This window comes from Artemia sp. Qi Xiang Cuo, chromosome 3 (assembly GCF_049724085.1).
Source record: "Artemia sp. Qi Xiang Cuo chromosome 3, ASM4972408v1, whole genome shotgun sequence".
NCBI lineage: Eukaryota > Metazoa > Arthropoda > Branchiopoda > Anostraca > Artemiidae > Artemia > Artemia sp. Qi Xiang Cuo.
In genome coordinates this window covers 35,172,171-35,200,098 of record NC_142796.1, presented here as the reverse complement: position 1 = coordinate 35,200,098, position 27,928 = coordinate 35,172,171, and the positions used below count along the sequence as shown (strand labels likewise).

Below are 27,928 nucleotides of genomic sequence, written 5' to 3'. Positions count from 1 at the left end.
TTTTGTAGTTTATAATGGAAAGATTATTCGGAACACTAGATGCTTTTTTTTCGACAATTGAAAAACTATCGTTTTGCCAAGGTGTTGGCTCAAAAGCTTATGTCTATGGTTATAGAGCATAAACAATTGATTGGTTATGTTAGAATTTCTATTCTCAGTCATTTTGACCTTCTTTGCATAAAAAATTATGGTTGGTTGTACAAATGGCAGAATACTTTAATATTGCACAATCTCTTCCGTTATTGTTGAAACATCTACTGCTACCTCGTAAAAAAACAAACTTCACTTTGAAAAAAAAAACATTAGATATTCAGATGTCCTTTCAAATAAGCCTTCTTCCAACATTTTACAACCACTGGTTTGGTATGATCACCGCTGAAAAAAACAGGTTTTCCTTGTTGTATAAGGTGGGGGACTGTAATTCTCCCATCTGGGGCTAATGATCACGGAGGTGATTCCAATGGTACAAGTTCTGTTTCGATCTGATACTATTTTAAAGGCATTCAGGCTCTTTGTTGAAATTCCCATAAATTTGTTCTCGTACAACTCTTCCTCACTTGACAGTTTTTTTTTCTTTCAAAATGTCTTTTTAAACTTCCACTTACTATGGGCCATGGTTCGCTCTTTACTAAGTTACAGCCACACAATGCTGTGTGGACCCCTGTGGGTGCACTGCAAACTGCTTGGAGGGCTTTAGAAAGCATCTGCAACTCAAAAAAATTAACTAATTCTTAAAGGTCTGATTAAAATAATAATAATAACACTTTTACTGAAAAGCTCTTAATCGGATTAAGATATTAAGTTAATCCGTATACAAATACTTAGGGTAACACAGTATAAGTGTTTAAAAATAAAATCTTTTTTTTGAACGTGTCACCGTCTGAAGAAATCAGCTTTCAAGACGAAAAATTCGAGAGCAAAATGTCTCCGATTTTGAACGAAATTTCGGTTCTCCTACACCAGTGATCCATAATTGTGTCATGCTTGGACTGTGATGCATAACCGGAAGCAAGTATTCTCGAACCGACCACCCTTTCCAAACATTTGTTTCTTTCACTGTGTATTTTCTTCCTTTTTTTTATTGTATTAGAGGTATATTTTCTCTTCATTAACCTTAGAAAATACGATTACTTTCTTACAATGTCAGTTTTGAAACAGACTTTCAGAACGAATTGTGATCAAGAACCACGGCTTCATTGTGTAAAGAATGTGATTGTGCATTTGATCGGGTATTCATTTCAAATAAAACATAAAGTCTTTAAAATCGGTACTGAGAAAAAAAACATCACGCAAATTAGGCACTTGATTTGAGAAGGGTTGAGGACCGGTGACGTTTTGAACCGCTTTGATGCAGTTCTATTAATTTTCATAGAGCAAAAATAATCAAATATATATTTTTTTTTCCTTTAATAGTGTCGCACGTATGGCACCAAACATCGTACCTGAGCAAGCTCAAGCAAGGATTTCTTTGGTTTTTGTGCTTTCAGAAGTATCCTTAGCGCTTTTCCATGGAGTTGGCTTAACATTATTTCCTATTTTCTGGTACCATGTATGCTAGCTCTCAATTGCAAGAGTTTAAAAGCGAATTCTATAATTTATAAGCTTTGTCAGTATTCCATAGATAACGATAAAACTGAAAACTCTAATGTGCCCGAGTTTATTTTATGTTTTGATTATTTACAAGTTAATCATTGCAGAACAGTGACTCCATGCGGGTTTGCTTCAACACAGTCCCAATTATCTCATAATCATGAAAGATTCGCCAACCTTTTTTGTATCAGTTATCATGATGAATAAATTGTATGCACAAAACTAAGATATAGTGATCTTTTTGTAAATATTTTGTGGTCATTTTGTAATCACTGTTGAATGTGAGGGAATGGGGAATATAAGGAATAAGAATTCAAAATAATCCGAAAATAACGCTGAGCTCGTCTAGGCTCAATTCTTTAAAAATAGATACTTTCTATTCGTTGTAATTAGAATTTATAGCCACTTATTTAAAATTTGAAATAATTCTAGCCTTATCACGCTTCTCCTCGAAGATTGTTTATGAATTCAAATTTATTTTCACTTATAAATAAATATAAAGTAGGCATAAACTTCAATTGTATATTAGGATTTGCAAAAAGATTTACTGTCGGTTAAAATGGAACGAGGCACTAGCTGAAAATTTCCTTTCGGAACTTACAGTTTTGAGGTACAGCAAAGACGAGATAATGCTTTTTTCGTATTATTTTTCAGACGATAGCAGTTCAACTCCTCGCCGAGATCTAACAGGCCAAGAAAAAAAACCTAAATGGTCCGAATTTCTTCCTCCACCTCCTGCATATCCTCCTCCAGAGAATTGTTTCTCAACATTTTCTTCGCAAAGAAAGGTAATTAGTTACAATTTTAACAAATATTTATAATGTTACAATGTTGTTTTGACACCGAATATAATTTTTTTTTAAACCTAATATAATCTTTTAAATATTATAACAATGTGTTCATACATAATATGCTACACTGGTATGAGTCTTGCTCTAGTCTCTCTGATATCCAGAGATTATATTATTTGCCAGGAGCTTCCCAATAATTTTCGCGTCTTTTTTCTACTTAGACAAATTTGTCTATCCTCCCGGAAATAATTCTTATCCCCTAAAAAAGCTATCCTTAATGATTTTTCCAGCGTCAAATATCTCCATTTTCTTTACATAGATTGATAAGATTCTTGTAACAAAGAAAAGAAACTATATTCTTGATATAATTTCTTGATATGTAAGACAGAGTTTGACTCTGTCTTACAACTTTATTTTTTTAAACAATAAAAAACTCTAGCGTAAAGAGCGAGGCGTTGAGGAGGGGACAGCCCCTTTCATATACGGAATAATTTCTGTTCGTTTCAAGTTTTAATGTCGCTCCTTACTTTCAGTTAAAAAAAACTTGTTTTTTTATTTAATTTCTGATCGTTTTTTAGTTAATGCACCTTTTATTTTGGCTCACCGTCATTGAATAACTAAAACAAAATTTGCATATTAATTTTGCTTTTCTTGTGCTAAATGGCTTTCCAATAAACCAAAACCAATACTATACAGAAATTATTCCGTATATGAAAGGGGCTGTCCCCTCCTCAACGCCTCGCTCTTTACGCTAAATTTTTTTATTATTTAAAAAAATAGAGTTGTGAGAAAGTCAAACTTTATCGTAAAGAGCGAGGCGTTGAGGAGGGGACAGCCCCTTTCATATACGGAATAATTTCTGTTCGTTTTAAGTTTTAACGTCGTTCCTTACTTTCAGTTAAAAAAACTTGTTTTTTTATTTAATTTTTGAACGTTTTTGAGTTAATACAGGTTTTGATTTTGGCTCACCGTACATGAATAATTACAACAAAATTTTCATATTAATTTTACTTTTATTTGGTTAAATGGCTTTCTCGAAACTTGTTTAATTTTATTTACGAACGTTTTTATTAGCAATAAATATACGTAACTTACGAATTAACTTACGTAACGAACTTCTATATTCATATATTCTTAATACGTATATTATGGAATTCGCCTCCTACTCAATACCTTGCTCTTTAAGCTAAATTTCGAATTTTGTTCTTTAAAAATGACCCTTAATCACAAAGGCTGTTAATTAGAATAAATAGCTCTTATGAAAGTACTAAAACATCTTTGGCTTAAAGAGCGAGGTATTACTAGGGGGTGAACCCAATCATATAAGTAATATTTTCTGTTCGTTTTAAGTTGTGATGTTGCTCCTTACTTTCAGTTGAAAACTTTTTTTTTTATTTAATTTCTGGTCTTTTTTTAAAGAATGCTGGGAAATCTTGCGCCCCCTTCATAGCAATGTCCCTTCACCCATGAAAATTCCTTCATGGAAAGATCCTCCCACATAAGGGCCAACCCACCCCTGCCCCTCACTACCAGAAAAAAATCCCCCCTGAAAACGTCTTTATGCTTCCCAATAACCCAATACCATATGTTAACATTGGGTAACGTTCATAACTTTCAGCCCTCCCCCCGAGGACTTCGGGAAATTAAGTCATCCTTAAATACATAGTTATCATATTTTTGACCATGCTGAACAAAATGGCTATCTCAAAATTTTGATCGGGTGACTTTGGGAAAAAAATGTGCGTTGGAGGGGGCCTAGTTGCCCTCCATTTTTTGTTGGTCACTTAAAAAGGGCACTATAACTTTTAATATCCGTTCCAATAAGCCCACCCACGCTATTCTAGGAGCACTGGGTCGATACGATCACCCCTGGGGAAAAAAAAACAAACAAATAAACGCGCATCCGTGATCTTTTTTCTGGCAAAAAATACAAAATTCCACATTTTTGTAGATAGGAGCTTGAAACTTCTACAGTTGGGTTTTTTGATGCACTTAATCTGATGGTTAGATTTTCATTAAGATTATATAACTTTTAGGGGGTCTTTCTCCCTTTTTTAGAAAATCAGCCAAATTTTCTCAGGCAAATTTTCTCAAATTTTCTTGCGTAACTTTTGATGGGCAGGACTAAACTCAACGAAACTGATATATTTGAAATAAGCAATAAAATCTGATTCTTTTGATGTATCTGTTGGTATCAAAATCCCGTTTTCTAGAGTTTCGGTTACCATTGAGTAAGGTCGCTCCTTACTTACAGTTCGTTACCACGAACTGTTTGATATATGATATCAGCTGCTGAAAAGCTCATCATTTCAAAATTTAATTTTACTGCAATTTCATTTTTATTTTCAATGTTGTAATAAGTATTAAATAAAATTTTCAATTCAAAGAGTTCCCTCCCAGGTTTCTTCAACCACCTCTCCCGTGCAAAGTGGCACGGAAAAAACTGTGTTTTGGTTGTATTCCGGTCCTTTGTCAGACTTCATTTTTTTGTTGGGGGGGGGGGTGTATTTTTGCTAAATTTTGTCTTCCACACTGCAATCCCCATAGCCGAAGGCTTAATATACGGAATTCATATACGGAATTAATTAATTTTGTAAAAAAAAAAACATTTTTCAAATGAATGACGTCACGAATAACCAGACGACCAGAATCCAAGAGCTTGTGCTTTCTACAGCGAATAAAATAAATTTAAATTTAAGTTTTTCTGTGAAAGAGATTAACAAAATTGGCTTTCTTTTCGCTGCGCAAACCCCAGTCCCTTTGTACTACTCACAGTAACATTTGCTTAAGATATATCGCATTCTTTTCAAATGCTAGATGTTCTGACCAAACGTACGGTCAATCTAGATAAGAAAGAGGGAACAAATCTATTGAACGATAGAAGAATGTAGTCAATTTTCAGAGTAGGTTTAATCATACCTAGCCTATATTATAATCACCACCTTCAAAAATAATTTGTTCAGTTTTTGTCTCAAGATTTATGATATCATAAATTATTAACTGATTTACCATCATTATTGAAATCTGTAACCTGTTTTAAGGGACATAACGTTCCCTCTACGACAACAAGGAGTTGTCCTCATAACCCCATATGGTAAACTCTGTGTGGGAGTTTCCCACTTCTGTCATATTTCTTTAGCTTACAGATATTTGTTAATTGTTTTTTTTTATGTCAAGATTCTTGATAATTCTGAGACTTATGTAATGTTATGGCTATAGACTGAAAGTTTACATTTTTTTTAAGGGACGTAAGGTTGCGTCTACAACAACGAGAAGTCTTCAACATACCCCTTTCAACTCACGCCGTTGCTCTGATCAGTTATTAGTATCTGATTGCTCTCCAGATCTAGAAGGAGCTTATAAAGTAACTCCAATAACAAAGTGTGGTAGTCAAACTTCCAGCTGCTCTTACAGCAGTAGTGGGAGACGAACGAGAAACAAAAAGTCATCAATTCACTCCTTAGATAATTCCATGCATAGCATAGTAGGAATTGTGCCAAGGAAGCCACCGCTTCCCCAAAGAAACCCAGAGTCTCATAAAAAAGGAGGTGAGAAATTGGCTATAAAGTTGTTCTATGATCTATTTAACACTGTTCAATAAGAAGCTCTTCAATGAGAATGTTGAGGTTTTTTCTTTCTTCTTTTTCCTCTTTTTTATAATTATATTTTAGTCACAAATATTGACGAACGCTTGCTAAAATATTTGTATGAAGTTGAAATTAATAAACTATTATCAACTATATCAACTATTATCAACTATAATCAACTATTTGTTTTATTATATAAAAAAAACATTGACGACCGAAGGATGCTATATATTCTGTCTAAAGTTGCTGATTATTATTTTTTTTTTCTCTCAACAGTAGTGAGGAGCGGAAAGACTGTGAGAATAAAGATATTAAGTTTTAATTACCTTTAAGATACACAAGGGCAAATCTTCAAAAAACGACCGTAAAAAACTGCCTTCTAGGTCCCCCGAGAAAGTCCTTCGCTATTTTATCTTCAGAAACAATTAACCCGTGTCTCGGTTTTCATTCACAGATTTGTCGTTCTGTTGCCAAAAAAATAGAAAACAGGATTAAAATTACATTCGAGGGCTAATCAAATGAGAAATAAATGTGCTTCTGGCTAAGCGAATAATCCACCAGTCCTTAGACAGAAAACTTATTTGAAATTTTTTTTTGAACCTGCTTATATATCTAAAATGTTTAAGAGTAGTATGTATAGAGATGTTTGACTATTTTTTTTCAATTCCTCACATTATTCCTTTTAGCTATAAAAAAAAAACACAAGTTGTTTTTTAACTGAAAGTAAGGAGCAACATTAAAACTTAAAACGAACAGAAATTATTACGTATATAAGGTGGGTTGCTCCTCCTCAAAATCTCGTTCTTTACGCTAAAGTTTTTTAGTGCTTATAAATACAGCTTCTCAATGTTCTAATTAAACGAACATTTTGTTTCAGGAGTCGTTTTTGAAGAGCTGGGATATAATTCAAACTTTAGCGTAAAGAACAAGGTTTTGAGAAGGAGAAACCCCCCTCATATACGTAATAATTCCTGTTCGTTTGAAGTTTCAACGTTACTACCTTACTTTCAGTTAAAAAAAAACTTGTTTTTTTTATTTAATTTCTGATCTTTTTTTACATAATCTGATCGCCTGGAAAACTGGCTACACTTCCATGGAATAATCCCTCCTCTCAACAGGTATATTCTCTAGACAATTCAATCCTGGTGAAAATTTACCCCGGACAATTACCCTTAACATTTCCTCGCCTAAAATTGAGCCGGCAATGAGAAAGTAAGGCATAAGAAGAATTTCGTAAAGGAATTCTGGCACACTACCCTAGTGTAAAATTTCTCCTGAGAAATTCATCCCCTGGAAACTTCCCTCCCCATGGAAACTTATTCGTGTGGAAAATTCCATAAGAAAAAAATCACCCCCTCCTCAGAAAATGTATGTATACTTCTCAACAGAAAATGCTACACATAAACAGTGGGCAAATTTTATAACTTAAAGATCTTTCCCCAGGGGTTGTGGGGGTTATGATATCACCAAAGGCATAGTTATTCGGCCTTATAATATGCTGAACAAAATGGCTATCTCAAAATTTTGATTGGACAATTTCGAGAAAAAAGGGATGTGGGAGGGAGCCTATTTGCCCTCCAAATTTTTTGGTCACTTAAAAAAGCCACTAGAACTTTTAATTTATGTTTGAATGAGCCCTCTCACGATATTCAAGGGCAACTGAGTCGATACGATTACCCCTTAGAAAAACAAACACAAAACAAACAAATAAACACGCATCTGCGATCTGGCAGGAGACCACGCCAGTCGTTGGACTCATAATATATAGTTGGTTATAGTGTGTATTTTTCCTTTGTATTTTAGTAGTTTACTTTAGTATTTTTTTTTTTAGTTTTTTTTAGTAGTTCTCTTATGTATTTTTCTGTGGTTTGTGAAATACCATGTTCTGGTTTACTCACGTAATAAAATTATTTCATATCATCTTAGGAGCTTGAAACCTCTACAGTAGGGTTCTCTGATACGCTGAATCTGATGGTGTGATTTTTATTAAGATTTTATGACTTTTAGGGATGTTTCCCCCTATTTTCGTAAATCAGGGGAATTTTCTCAGGCTCGTAACCTGTGATGGGTAAAACTAAAGTTAATGAAACTTATATATTTAACATCAGCATAAAAATCCGATTCTTTTGTTATATCTATCGGTGTCAAAATTCTGTTTTTTAGAGTTTCGGTTAGAGTTTTCAGCTCCTTACTTACAGTTCATTACCACAAACTGTTTGAAACCCCGTCTTAACTTGTTTAGTGGCTTGTTTTAATTTCCGATTAATGGCAATACCTTTATTTTACTGCAATAATATGAATAAGGTAAATAGCACAAGTAATGCTTAAGTGTTACATTGCTCATTTGTTTCTTATTCATCTTAGTCCCGGTTACATGCTCAGAATGGCTATCAATTTGAAAGGACAGGAGGGCAAGGTCCTTTTTTTCTTTCAAACAGTTCGTGGTAACGAACTGTAAGTAAGGAGCGACCCGGCTCAATGGTAACCGAAACTCTAGAAAACGGGTTATTGATACCAATAGATATATCAAAAGAATCAGATTTCAATGCTGATTTCAAATATATAACTTTCATCAAGTTTAGTGCTACCCATCAAAAGTTACGCGCCTGAGAAAATTTGGCTGATTTTCAAAAAAAGGGGGAAAGACCCCTAAAAGTTATAGTACCTTAATGAAAATCGCACCATCATATTCAGCGTATCAGAGAACCCTACTGTAGAAGATTCAAGCTTCTATCTGCAAAAATGTGGAATTTTATATTTTTTGCCAGAAGAAAGATCACGGATGCGTGTTTATTTGTTTTTTTGTTTTTTTGTTTGTTTTTTTTCCCCCGGGGGGAATCGTATTGACCCAGCGGTCCTATAATATTGTATAATGGATCATTGGAACGGACATTAGACTCTCTAATGCGATTTTTAAAGGACAAAGAAAACGAAGGACAATAGGGTTTCCTCCAATGCTTATTTTTTCCCAAAGTCACCTGATAAAAATTTTGAGATATCCATTTTGTTCAGCATAGTCGAAAATATGATAAATATGTCTTTTAGGATGACTTAATCCCCCGAAGTTCCCAGAGGGAGGGCTAAAAGATATGACCTTTACCCAATGTTAACATATAGTATTGGTTATTGGGAAGTATACAGAAGTTTTCAGGAGGTTTTTTTCTGGTAGTGGGAGGGACGGGTGGGGCGGTGGTTATGTGGGAGGATCTGTTCATGAAGGAAGTTTTCATGGGGGAAGGGAAATTGCCATGAAGGGGGCGCCGGACATGCCAGCATTATTTATTGGTTCTTGGGAAGTATACAACCATTTTCAGGAAGGATATTGTCTGGAGGGGGGGCTAGAGGAGGGGGTTACTCTGGAGAATATTTCCGTGGAGGATGTTTCTTTGGGGTAAGGGACATTTCTATGAAGGGGGCGCCGGATTTCCGAGCATTATTTAAGAAACGATCAGAAATTAAATTAAAAAAAACAAGTTTTTTCAACTGCAATGTAAGAAGGAATATTAGAACTTAAAACGAACAGAAATTATAACGTATGTGAGGGGTTCTCCCCCAAGTCAGTACCTCGCTCTTTACGCTACAGTTTTTTTAGTGCTTTCAAAAGAGCTATCTATTCTAATTAAACGGCCTTTGTGATTCAGGGGTTTCTGAATCAAAATTTTTTTAACTTTTAACGTAAAGAGCGTGGTATTGACTAAGGGGAGAACCCCTTCATATAAGTAATAACATATACGTAATAAAAAAAACAATAAAAAAACAAGCGATACGGCTCAATAGTAATCGAAACTTTTAAAAACGAAATTTTGATGTCAATAAATGTATCAAAAGAATGTGTTTATAATGCTGATCTTAAATATATAAATTTTATTAAGTTTAGTATTACTCATCAAAGGCTTCGAGCCTGAGAAAATTTACTCGATTTTTTAAAGAGGGGAAACATCCCCTACAAGTGAAAGAATTTTAATGAAAATCACACCGTCAGATTCAGCGTATCAGAAAACCCTATTACATAGGTTTCAAGCTCATATCTGCAAAAATCTGCAACTTTGTATTTTTTGCCAGAAGAAAAATATACGAATATAGAAGTTAGTTACGTAAGTTAATTTGTAAAGACATCCATTTAGCAAAAGAAAAGTAAAATTTTTATACAAATAAAAGCTGCATTAACTAAAAAACGATCAGAAATTAAATAAAAAAAACAAGTTTTTTAAACTGAAAGTAAGGAGCGACATTAAAACTTAAAACGAACAGAAATTATTCCGTATATGAAAGGGGCTGTCCCCTCCTCAACGCCTCGCTCTTTACGCTAAAGTTTTTTATTGTTTTAAAAAATAAAGTTGTGAGACAGAGTCAAACTTTAGCGTAAAGAGCGAGGCCTTGAGGAGGGGACAGCCCCTTTCATATACGGAATAATTTCTGTTCGTTTTAAGTTTTAATGTCGCTCCTTACTTTCAGTTTAAAAAACTTGTTTTTTTTATTTAATCTTATACATGAATCAAGACAAGGTGAAATCTGCTCTCTGTGGCGGGTATGAAAGCTTCTAATGAATTAGAACCTTTATAACTTTTATTGCGCCAAAGACAAGGTTTTAAGCAATTTTCTGATAAAGGTAAAGATTCAAGAGCCAGCCAAGTTCTTCGACGTAGATGAAAGAAAACAAGTTGGCAACTGGAGGATTTAATGTATTTGACTTCGAATAAATCAAACATTTTTAGGCACTTCAGAACCACTGTGAAACATTGTTTGACTATTATATAGCATTATTATATGGCTCTTGCTAATGAAGAATGGCTTTCTAAGCAAGATTCCTTTAACAACTGTTTTCAGAGAAATATCAAAGTAATTGCGTAATAGCACTAGTCCTTTGAAACGGGACATGAAAGTAAAAATCATAGGCAGGATCGCTAGAGATATTAGAAGACAGACATAAAATGTTAGTAGAAGGGGAAAAGGACTAAAACCACTTCACTTCTCATATTGTTCTGGGAATTAAAGGTTTAAACTTACTTCAGCAGAAATTCAAAGAGACTTGGAAGATAATTATTCTTTTTCAAGAGAATACTAAGGGTTAAGAGTCACTTATAAGAAATATTTAACTTAATTTAGCTTTAGTTTACAAATTAAAAGACCTTTTCTAAAAAAAAAAAAAAAAAAAGAGAATTTTTCGCACTATTCAAAAGTCTGAAGTCAAATAATTTAGTATTTGCTTGGACTGATTCTCACATGATTGCAACCCTTCAAATAGTCTTGCCAGAGACATCTAATAGTCTAAAAAACGATGTCTCTTTAAAAAAATATATAGTATTAAGAAACCCGGTATTTCTCTTAAAGAATTTTGCTTTTTGTTAATTGAAACATCTGTTTCTGCTGAACTTGGATGTGAAATTAAACCTAAGCTTAACTGTTAGACCTTTAATATGCTCTATAAATAGCTGTGAAGCAATCAATTGGATTTTCTCCTTTTTTCTGTTCCTTCTCTCTCTCTCTCTCTCTGTCTCTCTCTGTTTATCTCTTTCTCTCTCTCTTTTTCTTCCTCTGCCTTTCTTTCCACAAATGGTCACTCATTTTTTGGTACAGGTATGATGCTGTATGCCAGCGGTTCCCAAATTTTTGTGCCGAGATATGACATAGGGTCTTGGAAAAACTTTGGAGAAAATTTTACCCTTCTCTCCCTTCCCTCCAAAGAAAAAATTTTACGTATGTTATGTTTTAGAAACTTTGAAAGATTATATCACAGCACATAAAACCTCGTAAATCAAATAGCAAACTTTTTACCGAATTATGCCAAAAAACTGGGATTGGTGACAAACACCTACTTTTGAATTGTAATTCACGATGGAATTCAAAAGAAACCTTTTAAAAGGTTTGGTTGAGCCAAAGGACGAAGCTCTGTGGATGAACACCAGCCCTTTAAAAAAGATTCAATTTTCCCATACAAGGATCAAGGATAGGTTCTACGATTTTGATCGGTTAACTTATTTTTGCAACATGTTATTTTTACGACATGACTAGTAGTATTGACTTTTTCCGACAGACTCATCGGTGCATGGGAAATTCGTTTTCCACTTTCTCTTGTAATGACGCAATTTCCTCTTAAAAGAAAGTAAAAAGTCGACTAAGTTGGTTTCATGGCCAGGCGCCTATACTGTAATGCTGATTTCTGTTTCCTTTTTTCAGCTTCAGCAACAATTAAAAAGCCAGTTACATGTTTTTTTTCTTCTTCTTTTTTCTCTGTCTCTTTTTTGCCTTCGCTTCTTCTGCAGACAACCTGCCTCTGTTTGGCCCATTCGCGTGTCATTGTAAGAAATGAATTTAAATTTGCAAGATTTTGGTTTAAGCGTTGATAGTGTATCGCGAAAACTTGCTGTGATAATAAAAGAAAAAACATTCTACGGAAACATTTATGTGTTTGGATGCATTTTGTTGATTTACCGAAACCCAAGCAAATTGTGATAGAGCAAATTTGCGTCTGAAAGCACCATTATCTAAGAGCGTTTGAAAATGCACCAATAATTATTTTTTGGCTACACTGTCAGAAGCATTACCTAAGCGTATGCGTAAAAGCGATACATTTTTACTGTATTTTGTCACCATTTAAAGTTGTAAAGCCGTTTAAACGTTTACTAGCCTCAGTAATAACAGATTATGACAAAGGAATAATCGACACTTTTTTTTCTAAATTTATCTTAGGTGACAGTTCTGTCTGTAGCTGACTTTCGCTAAAATTATGTTTTATATATTATTACAGTTTACTAGTTTCTTAAAATTATATTCCTTGTTTCTGTTCAGTATAATGATAAGCCTACAATTAAGTTCAACAAATAAACTAAGGAAAGATAATTTATAGTTTAAGAAAGGCTACGTTTCTTATAGGGTTAGCTGAACAAGAAGTGGAAGAAAGCTTTGACCCCAGTGAAATAGAAGATAGTGGGACGTCCCCTTTATATGCTGAGGCTGATCTACTCGAAAAAAAGTGGCCAAGCTGTGGCAGTCTTAGCACTTCTACTTACGACTAAAACGATGCTTTATTTGAACTTTGTCTACTCATGATTCTAGTGAACTCACCTTGAGAGCAAATTGCTACACCAAGCTAAAGGATGTCTCATTTGTAATCAGAGATGGATTCAAGATGTTGGAAGTTGGTATAGGGGAGATAGAGGGAAGGGATAGAATTTTGAAGACTTCCATCATTTTTGTTTTGCCTATTTGTTGTTGTTTTTTCTCAAGATGCTCACAGAACAATATTTTAAGGTAGCTTTTACTTCATTCCAATTGTATTGTGCAAGGCCGTATCCAGAATTTTATATGGGGGGGGGAGGATTAAAAAAAATAATTAAAAATTAGTTTATATGCATTTTTGTTAATTTTGTACGAGTCGGAAAAAAAAATTCGGGATAGGGGCTGTCAAATCCCCTTACACCCCTTCCCTATACACATCTTTGGCATTGTATCAATGCAGCAATCATTATGATCGTTTTTTTAAATTCTGTCTCATAACTGAAGTTGAGGGAAAGAGGCGAATCATAGAACAATATTGATTCAATGCTGGAGAATCGGAAGTGAACGTAAATGGTATCTGGTTCCGTCAGAAATAAAAAAAACTCTACTGTATTCGTTGGCTGGAATGAATGAAACATTACAGGTATGAACATAGTGAGAAATAAAATAATGGCTGAGTGTTTTTATTGAGCTCTAGCCCAAACCACATTCGTTCACCAGAATTTGGCATTCATTTGCCAAACGTAAAACTTAATAAACGCGTAAATTTTGATTTTCTTTTTCTTTTTTCGCATATTGCATTAGAGACGCATGTCTAGAAGGAACGTTTGTAGTTTCTGACTTGAACAAACGCTCTATATTCTATAATATGTTACTCAAGACAGTTGTGAAGTTCTTTTTTATGAATAAGAACAATTTGTTAAGAAATATTTTTAGAAGGGTTGGTGAAACATTAGAAAGCCGCCTCTATTAGCCGTTTTTTGCATTTTTATTATTAAGAGAAAAGGCTTCTCATAGCTTTGGTACAATCCGATGCTCACTTTATGTTCATTTTAGTTCTTAGAATAAGCTTGTTGATCCCAGAGCTTGTGAAATGCGCTGAAGTCTCAAAGCCTTTTTCCTAGCTGTTAAAACTATTTAGCCTGCATCCGTAAAATAAGGAAAAATGGACCAAAAAGGTTAACTCGGTTGCACATATTTTTTGGGCTTCCGATTTTCGTTCTGTATCAGCTGATAAAGTTTCAGCGGTTTAAGTTTTTTCAATCAGCTAAGGTTCAAAATCATGGATTTCCTCTTAAAGATGTATCTTTCTCCTTTTTGAGTATTATATTCAATTCTCTTGACCATTGTCACTTTGGACTCAAGAAATGGCTGTTTATAAATTCATTCACTGTCCTGTAAATTTTGAATTTTAATCCTTGTCCCACAGAGGACAATATATTTAACAATGTGAAATTAAAAGCTTTTAACAAGTTATTCCTGATTTCAGTTTTTTCTCATAATTTATTGACAAAGAATACTTATTTTGTTTCGTCAAATGTATAAGTAGCCTTAATAATTCTCTTTTTCTTTTTTTTCTGTCGGTTTTTGTGTGTCAGATTTTCGTTATCGTGGAAACATTCAATCCAATACCCTTGTACTTCCATTAAGCCTAACTTGAGCAAAGAGGAATAAAAAAGCTTGCATTTTGTAAATACTTGCTGTGGAGGGAGCATAAAAACACAAAAGGCTACGTACCTCTGTTTTTGGGACAATTGTTGTTTTAAATCTTTGCATATCATCTAGAAATTATTTACCTAGCTTTGTACATTAACTTGAATAGGCTATAGAACTGAGATCTCTATTATGGTTGCATATTTGATAGTTGCTGTTTGTGTACCTCGTTTTACATATCACAGAGCTTTTGGCTTAAAGATAGAAAGTTGAAGCACAATATCTATATGATTTTTTATATAAGGTGATCTTTGTTTAAAATTGTATGTTTATTTATAATTTTCAATCTTTCTTAAGTTATCCATATCATTTTGAAAAATAAAGCCTTTAAAAAAAAAAAAAAAATTCCATCATGTAAGCAATCGAACTTAAATTTTGGCACATGAAAATGATGTTTTGTTTATAATATATAACATCTGATTTGAATATTGATCAGCTTTGCTACTTTTTAGTTTTGATACCCATGAAATACTTAATAACCATAAATACTTAGAAATTTTAGAACATATAACTAAAACCAAAGTGGTAAATGAGCCAATTGGAATATTGGTTACCCCTATTCTAAGTACAAATGCAAGAATTAGTCTCGGGGGCCGGGGGGGGGGGGAGTTTAGAAAACATGTGGATCATGTTGAAAATGTAATAACATAGGTACAAGAGATTTTGGAGGGTAGATTTTGGAAACTAATTATCAAATTTTATGAACTTATTTTGCACAGAAACTACTCTTATTTCGCACAAAATTGTTCTTATATAATTCACTTGATCAGATATGAACATAGAAAGCTTTTTAAGGGGGGGTGAGGGGGAGCTGACACGTCTGAGGAATACAGCTTTGATCGAAATCAAACAATAGTTGAATTTCATAAGAAAAATTAAGATAAAATTGGAAGAATCCAAGATATTGTAGGTGGGTTTTCACCACCACCAAGATATATATATATATATATATATATATATATATATATATATATATATATATATATATATATATATATATATATATATATATATATATATATATATATATATATATATATATATATATATATATATATATATATATATATATATATATATATATATATATATATATATATATATATGTATATATATATATATATATATATATATATATATATATATATATATATATATATATATATATATATATATATATATATATATATATATATATATATATATATATATATATTAAAACAACCTTTCGCATACCTTCCCCGTATTTGTTAGATTCAGTTACAAACGAATTTTTCGCATTCATATAATCTCACAACAATAGCATTTTATCGTGTTTTTTTTTGTTTTTTTTTACCAAGTAAACTGTTGTGCTGGCTACAAGATTATCATTTGCAAGATAAAAAGATAGCTAGCTTTCAATCATTTTATCTTACCTCTTCACAAAAGGGACTTCTTTTGTTTTCTATTTCGTTGTTTGTGTACTATAAGTAATAATAATTCTGAGATTTTTTTTTTTTACGACGACTAGTTGCAGAAAAGCTATTAAGTACTTATTCTCTAATCTAGTCAACTGGTTAATTATTTATTTTGTGATAAATTAAATTGTCTGTAACATATCAATTTAAAGTTTTAGTGCGTTTTCATGATTTATGTTATATGCTTGGCGATCACAATAAATACAATTTTTTATAAGTTACAATATGCCTTCTTTATGTTTTGTTTAACAAAAAGGACAGGAAACCTTTGAGTTTTGCCTCTTTTTTCGTGATATATATAAGTTAATGAACGTAAAGATATAGCGCTATAAAAAGAGGCACAACATATAGCGGACAGGCTATCTTGTTTATCGGGAAATCATAGCATTAAATATAGGATAGTGTGTCATTACGGCCAATCACAAGGTAAAAACTGTTTAAAGCAGAAACGTTATCTCTGTGTCGAAAAGCTATTGTTAAAGCCCATGTAATAACGAAAATAAAAAACGGGAACGGAAATTTGAACAAACGACCTCAATTAAAATTAGCCATGTGGCATATTGCGGCACTCTAATTAAACAGTTGGGTCAGTTAATTGAGGCTTATTGAGGCTTAGAACAGAATCGCGGGTATTCCAACATCGAGTTTGAACAGAAGGGCTTCAGAATTCAGATTTTTCTAGCTTTAGAAATTTGGATCGTCCAGTAATATAGATTGAAACTCCTCGCATCACTCAGAACTCGATTAGATGTGGTTTGTCCAGTATTTGAAATATGTGCGTGCCTTGGATTTGTAAATCCTAAATTGTAATTAAGTATAAAAAAACAAGTTATTTTTAACTGAAAGTAAGGAACGACGTTAAAACTTAAAACGAACAGAAATTATTCCGTATATGAAAGGGGCTGTCCCCTCCTCAACGCTTCGCTCTTTACGCTAAAGTTTTTTATTGTTTAAAAAAATAAGAGTTGTGAGAAAGTCAAACTTTAGCGTAAAGAGCAAGGCATTGAGGAGGGGACAGTCCCTTTCATATACGGAATGATTTCTTTTCGTTTTAAGTTTTAATGTCGCTCATTACTTTCAGTTAAAAAAAAAACTTTGTTTTTTTATTTAATTTTTGAACGGTTTTGAATTAATTCAGGTTTTGATTTTGACTCACCGTACATGACTAATTAAAACGAAATTTGCATATTAATTTTATTTTTATTTGGTCAAATGGCTTTCTCGAAACTTGTTTAATTTTATTTAAGAACGTTTTTATTAGTAATAAATATACGTAACTTACGCAACTTACGCAACGCAACGAATTAACTTACGCAACAAACTTCTATATTCATATATATTTAATACGTATATTAGGGGGCTCGCTCCCTAGTCAATACCTCGCTCTTTAAGCTTAAGTTCGAATTTTGTTCAAATTCTTTAAAAACGACCCCTTAATCACAAAGGCCGTTATTTAGAATAAATAGCTCTTATGAAAGTACTAAAAAATCTTTGGCATAAAGAGCGAGGTATTGACTAGGGGGTGAACCCAATCATACACGTAATATTTTCTGTTCATTTTAAGTTTTGATGTTACTCCTTATTTTCAGTTGGAATTTTTTTTTTTATTTAATTTCTGATCTTTATTTTAAATAATGCTGGGAAATCCGGCGCCCCCTTCATAGCAATTTCCCTTCCCCCATGAAAACTTCCTTCATGGGAAGATCTTCCCACATATCCCCAGAACCACCCACCCCCCTACTACCGGAAAAAATCCCCCTGAAAACGTCTGTATACTTCCTAATAACCAATACTAGGCCTATATGTTAACATTTGGTAAAGTTCATAACTTTCAGCCCTCCCCCCGGAGACTTCGGGGGATTAAGACATCCTAAAGGGCATAGTTATCATATTTTCAACCATGCTGAATAAAATGGCTATCTCAAAATTTATATCAGGTGACTTTGGGAAAAAAGAGCGTGGGAGGGGACCTAGTTGGCCTCCATTTTTTTGGTCACTTAAAAAGGGCACTAGAACTTTTAATTTCCGTTCCAATGAGTCCTCCCACGATATTCTAGGACCACTGGGTCGATACGATCACTCCTGGGGAAAAAATAAATAAATAAATAATAAAATAAATAAACACGCATCCGTGATCTTTCTTCTGGCAAAAAATGCAAAATTCCACATTTTTGTAGATAGGAGCTTGAAACCTGTACAGCAGGGTTCTCTGATATGCTGAATATGATGGTGTGATTTTCATTAAGGTTCTATAATTTTAAAGGGGTGTTTCCTCCTTTTTTCGAAAATCAGCCAAATTTTCTCAGGCGCGTAACTTTTGATGGGTAGGTTTAAACTTGATGAAGGTTATATATTTGAATTCAGAATTGAAATCTGATTTTTTGAATGTATCTATTGGTATCAAAAACCCGTTTTCTAGAGTTTCGGTTACCATTGAGCCGGGTCGCTCCTTACTTACAGTTCGTTACCACGAACTGTTTGATAATATGAAGAATAATTGTACCTAACACAATAGGCACGAAGACCCGCTATACTTAACCCCCTAATGTGCAAATATATAGCCCAAATTCGTTTCTAAAGTATTATATTTTTATCTTACTTTGTATATTTCATTAGGATTGAGCGTCAGAGAAACATATTAGAAGAATAATAGGTAGGGCGTATATCATACAATTACCTGAACTTTTTTTCATTACGTCATTCAGTTTTTTTTATCCCATCCTATTAATGACTTCCATTGATATGCTGTTTGTTATTCAGGACAATAGCCTAAATGCTCCTTTAATTAAGGCCAGTCTAAAGAGGTAAAACATGATTAAATGTGCAAGGTGGAGGGGGTAAGAGGCTAGGAAGAGCACAAATCGATTAGCGCTTTGATGCCTTTATTAATACAGTTTTTAAATCCTTGAATAACTCAACCAGGTGGAACATATATGCCATCTGCTAAATATGTACTTATCGTCTTTTGATTTCCTTTTACTTGAACAGACCCTTATTAGCCTAAGATTTTGTTAATTTCCCTGGTAATCATAGACGAAAGAGATCAGTTTTTGTGAAAATTAAGCAACAATTATTAAATATATACCCAATGTCTTCTGATTTGTAAAGGTCATGCTGCAGTTTTAATAATATTTGATTATTAATATTTTTTTTTTATTTACAAACGGGTTACAATAAATAAACAAACATCTCATTTAAAAAACACAATCCAATGCATTACTGCATGCCGGACAAAACCCCTCTTTAAAATAGTGTGTCCTGAGCCATCAATCGCTTTGTTCTGGCCTGTGAAGACTTGACTCCTCTTATTTTCTGTGTCAGAGCATTACCCTCTAAGTGTGCATCAAGCAATTGATATTATCCTCACATTCCTCGTCCCAGAATTGTTTAAAAGAAAAATGGAAAAAAAAAATTTCTTGGGTCTTGGTTCATAGATGATTTTTTTTTTTTTTTTTTGTCAAGGAATCTTAACGAAAATTGTACCGTCAGATTTAGCGTCTCAGAAAATCCCACTGTAGAGTTTTGAAGCTCCAGTCTGCAAAAATGTGTTATATCATTTTTTAATAAACATAATTGAATTGAATATAAAACCTCCACACCACAACTCCAGCACTTCCCCGTGTAAAGGAGAAACCACACGAATATTTCACTGATATTGCTAGAACCTGAGTTTTGGGCTCAGACGCCCTAACCCTTTTTATTTCCACTCCTCGCCCTTTTTTAAATTGGAAACATTCTCATTTTTCCAAGATTAGTTTGCAAAACTTTCTCGTTTCTAGCTTGATTAGTTGACCTGTTTATAAAGTGCACACAATTGACCAGAAAGAAAAATAGAAGTGCATACACATGAGTTTATAACTAATAGCAAAAGCAGCCTTCTCCTTGTATCTTAACTGGTTCACTCTTTTGTCTTTTCCCTTTGCTTGTTACGATTTTTAAGTCGTAACTCTGGCCCTCGCTTGACGTAATTACGAAGTCATTCAATTTTTTTTTATGTCTTTTGTTCAACAAGCTTTTGTGGGGTTTTCACAGTCTATGTTTATTATCATTGGTTTTAAAATCATTCCGCAAGATTTCAACTTTCTTGTATGTTTAGTTCAGCTTATTTCTCAGCGTACAAACAAAAGCACACACGTATATACTAGCAAAAGAACCGATTTCGATTCCCTCTCTATGGTTAACACCCCGAGCATGCAGCTCTCATGAAATAACGAGCTCGTACCTTCAGCCTCGAAAATTGTTCAGAGCATAAATATCACACAAGCACGAGGTTGAATATGGACTATATACCTAACCCCCTTCCAATATAACACAATGAAAAAAAAGAAGACTTAGGATGAGAAAAAAGACTTACTTAGGATGACTTCATGGGCTACCAACCGCAGTGAGCAAAGAGAGCGGATATTTTTGGTAGCTAAAGAGCCAGCTCTTGTTAATTTTCGAAAGAAAAAATTTTATTGAATGAATTATATTGTTGCAGGCAATAAAAAAAAACAAATTTTCGCGTAAATTTCCGCCATTTCTTTTTTTAGGCTTAATTTAGCAAATTTAACGACAAAGCAATTTAAATGAGATTTCTTTTTGGTGTTTGCTAAGATCTTGTATTTTTAGCTGTAATTGTAAAAAATATTCTGCACTGAACATAATTTTTTTTTTTAGTAACTGCATAAGGCATAAGGCATCCGTATGTACGCTAAGGCCCTGGCATTTCAAGAATAGCTTGGTGCTATTGCGAAATATATATCACATCAAATTATCACCAGTTAGGTACTGAATACACTGTGTCCATGCTTATTTTATTCAGTATTTCAAAGATTTAATGCATAGTATCAGTTAGTATTGTATCCGTTGTGTCAAACAGTTCGTTGTAACGAACTGCAAGTAAGGAGTGACTGGGCTTAATAGTAACCATAACTCTAAAAAACGAAGTTTAATTTTGATATCAATAGATATATCAAAAGAATTGGCATACGCTGATTCCAATGTTAAAAGATTCATTAAGTTTTATTTTACTCATCGGAAGCTACAAGCCTGGTAAAATTTGCCAGATTTTCGAAAAAAAAGGGGAAGCTTCCCCAAAATGTCAAGGAATCTTAACGAAAATTGTACCGTCAGATTTAGCGTCTCAGAAAATCCCACTGTAGAGTTTTGAAGCTCCAGTCTGCAAAAATGAGGAATTTGTATTTTTTGAAAGAAGAAAGATCACGGATGCTTTTTTATGTGTTTTGTTTTTTTATGTTTTTTTTTTTTTTTTTTTTTTTTTTAAGGCTCATTGTATCAAACCAATGGACCTAGGAGATCGGAAAGAGGGCTCATTCGAGCAGAAATTAAAATTTCTAGCAAGCTTTTAAGTGACCAACAATATTGGAGGACAACTAGTCCCCTCAGACGCCCCCTTTTTACCTAAACTCGTCCGATCAAGATTTTGAGATAACCACTTTGTTCAGTATAGTTTGAAGGTCCAATAACTGTGCTTTTGGGGTTGGCATGACCCATCACAGCCCGCAGGAAAAGGACTATAAGTTATGAAATTTGCCAATTGTCGACATATAGTATTTGTTATTGGGAAGTATGCATACATTTTCCGGGGTGGGGGTGAACTTTCCCGGGGAAATTTTACACAAAGGGATTTGACCAGAATTCCTACAAAAATTCTTTTTGTTTGTCCTACTTTCTCTTTGGCGACTCCATTTTATATGTGGAGATGTTCCAGGGGAGTTGTTCGGGGGAAATCGTCGGCGGCTTGGAATTATTTAGGGGATCTTTACGGGGGGGGGGTGGAATTTTCAAGGAAGAATATTTTTATTGGAGGGGAAATTCTACAGAGGAGGGATTTCCGGCATGATCTAAAAAACAATCAGAAATTAAATAAAAACAAGTCTTTTTTCAAAGGAAAGTACGCTAAGTAGAATTTTTCAGACGGAATTGTCCGCAAAAAACTTTCCGGAGGGAATTTTCAGCGAGGATGGAATTGTCAGGGGGAAATTTTCGGGAGGAGGATATTACGTCGGAGAATTATCACGGAAAAAATTTTCGTGGAGGGAATTATCCATGGTGAGGGAGACGGATTTCCTGGCGTAATTTGAAAAACGATGAAAAATGAAATAAAACAAAAACATGTTTTTGTCAACTGAAAGCAATGAGCAACATTAAAATTTAAAAAGAACAGAAATGTTCCAATAATAGGAGGAGTATCCACTCCTCAATGCCCCGGTCTTTACGCTAAAGTTTGAATTTTTGTCCGAATTCTGCAAGGACGACTCCTGAAACACAAGAGTCGTTTACTTAGAATTAAAAATTTTTAAAAAAGTACTAAAAGACTTTAGCGCGAAGAGCGAGGGGTTGATGAGGGGGCAGTCCCCCTCATAAAGGGAATAATTTTTGCTCGTTTTCATTTTTAATGTTGGTCCATGGTTTCAGTAAACCACAGTTGTCAATTTTTGTTATTCTTTGTTATTCAGAATTATGGATACTATTCAAAATTACGAACAAAAATAACGTGAAAAAAGCTATGAAAAGCCAACCGCGTTAATTTGATTTCTAATCCTTTATTTACGTACATTGATCAAAACGCATTGATCATAAATCATTGATCATTGGCCCTAATGAATAACGCCGTATATCAGGAAATTATAACCGTTGCTAATTTTTTATTTCGTCAATCCACAGAATCTACTAATTTACGGATACTAAAAAAAAATTTATTCTATTTCACTGGCTAAAAAACCTTTTTTTTAATCATGCAGCCTGAATAAAAAAAAAAGAGCGTTCTCAAAAATAATTCAAATGTGTATAATACCCATGAGGTTTGACTTTAATTTGTGAATCTGGCACCAATTAATTTTAACAGTATTTTTTGTAAAAGTACATTTATAAATAAATGGAAATTACATTTAATAAACCACAAGAAGTACTATTCATTGATAAAATGATACAGTAGATAGATTCACTGAAGCACTAATCCCCAAAAGCTAAAGTTTATTGAGATGTGTCTTTTCATACAGTTCGTAGTAACGAACTGTAAGTAAGGAGTGACCCGGCTCAATGGTAACCGAAACTCTAAAAAACGGAATTTTGATACCAATAGATACATCAAAAGAATCAGATTTTAATTATGATTTCAAATAGATAAGTTTCATAAAGTTTAATTTTACCCCTCAAAAGTTACGCGTCTGAGAAAATTTGGCTGATTTTTTAAAAAGGGGGAAAGATTCCCTAAAAATTATAGAACCTTAATGAAAATCGCACCATCATATTCAGCGTATCAGAAAACCCTACTGTAGAGGTTTCAAGCTCCTATCTACAAAAATGTGGAATTTTGCATTTTTTGCCATAAGAAAGATCACGGATGCGTGTTTATTTGTCTTTGTTTTTTTTTTTTTCCAGGGGTGGTCGTATCGACCCAGTGTTCCTAGAATATTTTGGTAGGGCTCGTTCGAACGGAAATTACAAGTTATAGTGCCCTTTTTAAGCGACCAAAAAACTGAAGAGCAACTAGGCCCCCTCCGACGCTCATTTTTTCCCAAAGTCACCCGATCAAAATTTTGAGATAGCCATTTTGTTCAGCATGGTCGAAAATATAATAGCTGTGTCTTTGAGGATGATTTAATCCCCCGAAGTCCCTGGGGGGACGGCTGAGCGTTATGAACTTTACCCAATGTTAACATATAGTATTGGTTATTGGGAAGTATACACACGTTTTCAGGGGGATTTTTTCTGGTAGCGGGGGTGGGGGGGGGGGTAGGTCAGGGGTTATATGGGTGGATCTTTCCATGAAGGAAGTTTTCATGGGGGAAGGGACATTGCTATGAAGGGGGTGCCGGATTTCCCAGTATTATTTCAAAAAAAGATCAGAAATTATATATATAAAAAAAAAGTTTTTCAACTGAAAGAAAGGAGCAACATCAAAACTTAAAAGGACAGAAAACATTACGTATATGATTGGGTTTCTCCCCTAGTCAATACCTCGCTCTTTAAGCCAAAGATTATTTAGAACTTTCATAAGAGCTATTTATTCTAATTAACGGCTGTTGTGATTAAGCGGTCATTTTCAAAGAATTATAACAAAATTCGAACTTTAACTTAAAGAGCAAGGTATTGACTAGGGGGCGAACCCTCTAATATACGTATTAAAAATATATGAATATAGAAGTTCATTACGTAAGTTAATTCGTAAGTTACGTATATTTATCACTAACAAAAACGTTCGTAAATAAAATTTTTCGAGAAAGCCATTTAAATGTTTCGAGAAAGCCATTTAACCAAATAAAAGTGAAATTAATATTCAAATTTTGTTTTAATTATTTATGTACGGTGAGCCAAAATCAAAACGTGCATTAATTCAAAAACGTTCAAAAATTAAATAAAAAAAAAAAAGTTTTTTTAACTGAAAGTGAGGAACAACGTTAAAACTTAAAACGAACAGAAATTATACCGTATATGAAAGGGGCTGTTTCCTCCTCAACGCCTCGCTCTTTACGCTAGAGCGAGGCGTTGAGGAGGGGACAGCCCCTTTCATTTAAATAAAAAAACAAGTTTTTTTAACTGAAAGTAAGGAACGACATTAAAACTGAAAACGAACAGAAATTATTCCATATATGAAAGGGGCTGTCCCCTCGTCAACGCCTCGCTCTTTACGCTAAAGTTTTTTATTGTTTTAAAAAACAAAGTTGTGAGACAGAGTCAAACTTTAGCGTAAAGAGCGAGGCGTTGAGGAGGGGACAGCCCCGTTCATATACCAAATAATTTCTGTTCGTTTTCAGTTTTAATGTCGCTCCTTACTTTCAGTTTAAAAAACTTGTTTTTTTTTTATTCAATAAACTTAAAAAACAGCCCGGCTACGGTACCCTGGTTCCTCGAAAAAAGTATTTTCTTGGTTAAAACCTCACGGGCACACAAAATGAGAGAAGGGATTCCACTAAATGGGATTTTAAGCGGAGAAAGACTCAAGCCTTGATCCAACACTGCACACGCAGTAAGCTTATACAAGCCTGGAACATTAATAACATGAAATTGGACAGTTGACCCTACTTACACAAACGTATGTTTATTATCAAATTTATGGGACTGATACCTGAGGCTTTCAAATGAAAAATATATTTATTTTTTTTAATTAACAATATGGTGCAAGTGACGTTGTATATATAAGTTTTCTTATTCAGCAAAATACAGAGAAGGGGGGCTATATCCAAACCTAATCGCAACAGGAGCTCCTCTCTCTAAAAGTGTTATGGAACGTGAGTTTACAACATAAGACAAAAAATATGAAGGTATATATTTGAAGGGGCTTTCAAGTACCTTTTTAAGGGATCTAATGACATTTATGATTGTAAAAAATCACAACAAAATAATTCAATTGCGTTTTTTTTCTCATAGGCAATATTCAAAGCTCGAAATTGTTTTTCTTTTTTCTGTAACCTATGTAACAGTAGACTTATTTAGTTGAAACTCAATAGCCTCTCGCTTTTGTTTTGAACTTGTAAACATTAGGTTTCAATAAAATTTTACAATTTTTTTTAACAAGCCCTTATTTAAATAGATTTACACAGGCTCATGAATAAGGAATATGAGTATCAGATAGTTTTCCAGGTTGAGGGAGGAGTCCCAAACACAAGAAACTGCATTTCTGAAGTAAAGAGGTACCGTACTTGTTCTAAAAAAATGACAACAATTTCCAAAATGTCAAGCTTCAAAAAAACAACAATAATGGAGATGCTTTACATACGTATATAAGTTATTGGCTTTAAGAGATCTCTTATGGATTAACATTTAATTATACACCGTAAGCGAAGGATGCCAGCCACTGTAAGTGTAAAGTAGGTCTTTGGTATTTTTTGCCGAGTGTTTAGATGAAGCAGCAGTTTTACTTATTGTGGGAGTAACCCTGCAAGAACCTAATCTGAATGAACGTCTTCAGGGTGGACACAACCCTCCAGGGCCCAGGGGCAAGGGTTGCAAGTTATGCCCCGGTCATATAAGGCATATAAGCTAACGCTATTACTATTAATACTACTAGTAGTAATACAATTACTACTACTGTGACTGCTGTTACAACTATGTCAAAGGGTATGAAGGGGCAATTTTCAAGGATTTTTTTTTTTGGGGGGGGGGGGGTGAAAATAAATCACAAAATGCTGTCTGTAAAAAGGTTGTCAAAAGGGCGTAACAGTAATATCTTGTGAACAGTTTGGTTACTGAAGTTGAAACTAACATGGCTTGTCGTGGTGAATGTTGAAATTAATCAAAAGAAAATGTTTATATTATAATGCTACTGCTTCTACTCATACTACTACTACTGCTACTACTATTACTGCTTCTACTACAACAGCTTCCCCTAAAGATAAGGCTACTACTATTAATTCTACTGCCACTACTACTACTGCTGCTACCAAAACTAAGGGTATTAAGGCGAAAATTTTAAGAAACTTTAAAACTGTATGTAACTAAATCGAAACACACTATGCCCATACAGGTTGTTAAGAGGACGTATCAGTTGTTTTTCAGCCAAAAGAGAATATCAAACAGTTCGTGATAACGAACTGTAAGTAAGGAGCGACGCGGCTCAATACTAACCGAAACTATAAAAAACGGACTTTTAATACCAATAGATATATCAAAAGAATTGGCTTATTATGAAACTTCAAATATATAATTTTCATTAACATTAGTGTTACCCATTAAAAGTTACGAGCCTGAGAAACTTTGCCTAATTTTCGAAAAAAGTGGGAAACAGCCCCTAAAAAGCATAGAATCTCAATGAAAATTATACCATCAGATTGAGCATATCAGAAAACCCTACTGTGGAGGTTTCAAGATTTTATCTGCAAAAATATGAAATTTTGTATTTTTTTTTTGCCAAAAGAAAGATCACGGATGCGTGTTTATTTGTTAGAGATCACGGATGTCTGTTGTTTTTTCAGGGGGGATCGCATCGACCCAGTGGTTCAAGAATTTCATGAGAGGGCTCCCTTGAACGGAAATTAAACGTTCTAGTGCCTCTTTAAAGTCATCAAAAAGATTGGAGGGCGCCCTTTTTTCCTGTTCCCCTTTTTTCCCAAAATCGTCCGATTAAAATTTTGAGATAGCCATTTTGTTCATCATGATTGAAGGGTCTAATAACTATGCATTTGGATGTAACATGAACACCCACAGCCCCAGGGGAAATGTCTTTAGGTTAAAAAATTTCCCCGTTGTTTACATATAGTATTTGTTACAAGAAAGTATGTATACATTTTTTTATGGAGGAGGGGACAAATTTTCTGCTAAGGTTTTTTCTACGGGGGAATTCTCCACGGGAAGGGAAGTTTCCAGGGGCTGAACTTGTCAGGAGAAATTATACACTTGGGAATGTGCCATAATTTCCTAAACAAAATTCTATTTATATGTCTTGCTTTCTCCTTTCCGTCTCAGTTTTACGCGGTGAGTTGTTAAGGGTAATTGTGAGGGGTAAATTTTCACTGGGATTGAATTGTTTAGAGAATATTTCCGTGAGGAGGGGGATTTCTCCGTGGAGGTAGGGCCAGATTTCCTGTCATTATTTAAAAAACTATCAGAAATTAAATAAAAAACAAGTTTTTTTCAACTGAAAGTAAGGAGCAATATTAAAACTTAGAACGAATAGAAATTATTACCTTTATGAAGGAGATTGCTTCCTCCTCAACACCTCGCTCTTCACGCTAAACTTTGAACTTTGTCCCAATTTTTTAAGAACGACTCCTGAGACACAAGGGTCGTTTAATTGGAACAATTAAATAAAAAAAACAAGTTTTTTTAACTGAAAGTAAGGAGCGAC

General features: G+C 33.9%; 1 protein-coding gene across 2 annotated transcripts in view; it reads left to right on the top strand.

Annotated features, from left to right (window-relative positions):
- Positions 1-15,454, top strand: part of LOC148954039 (roundabout homolog 2-like) — a 386,920-nt gene extending 371,466 nt beyond the window's left edge. Inside the window, exons 16-18 of one of the 2 annotated variants that reach the window (XM_089085754.1) lie at positions 2,245-2,378; positions 5,626-5,929; positions 12,842-15,454. In XM_089085754.1, coding sequence (XP_088941880.1) covers positions 2,245-2,378; positions 5,626-5,929; positions 12,842-12,984 — 581 coding nt within the window. In that variant the 3' untranslated portion in view covers positions 12,985-15,454. The remainder of the gene's footprint in view (positions 1-2,244; positions 2,379-5,625; positions 5,930-12,841) is intronic. The other variant, XM_089085755.1, reaches the window with a different exon arrangement.
- The last annotated feature ends 12,474 nt before the right edge of the window (positions 15,455-27,928 follow it).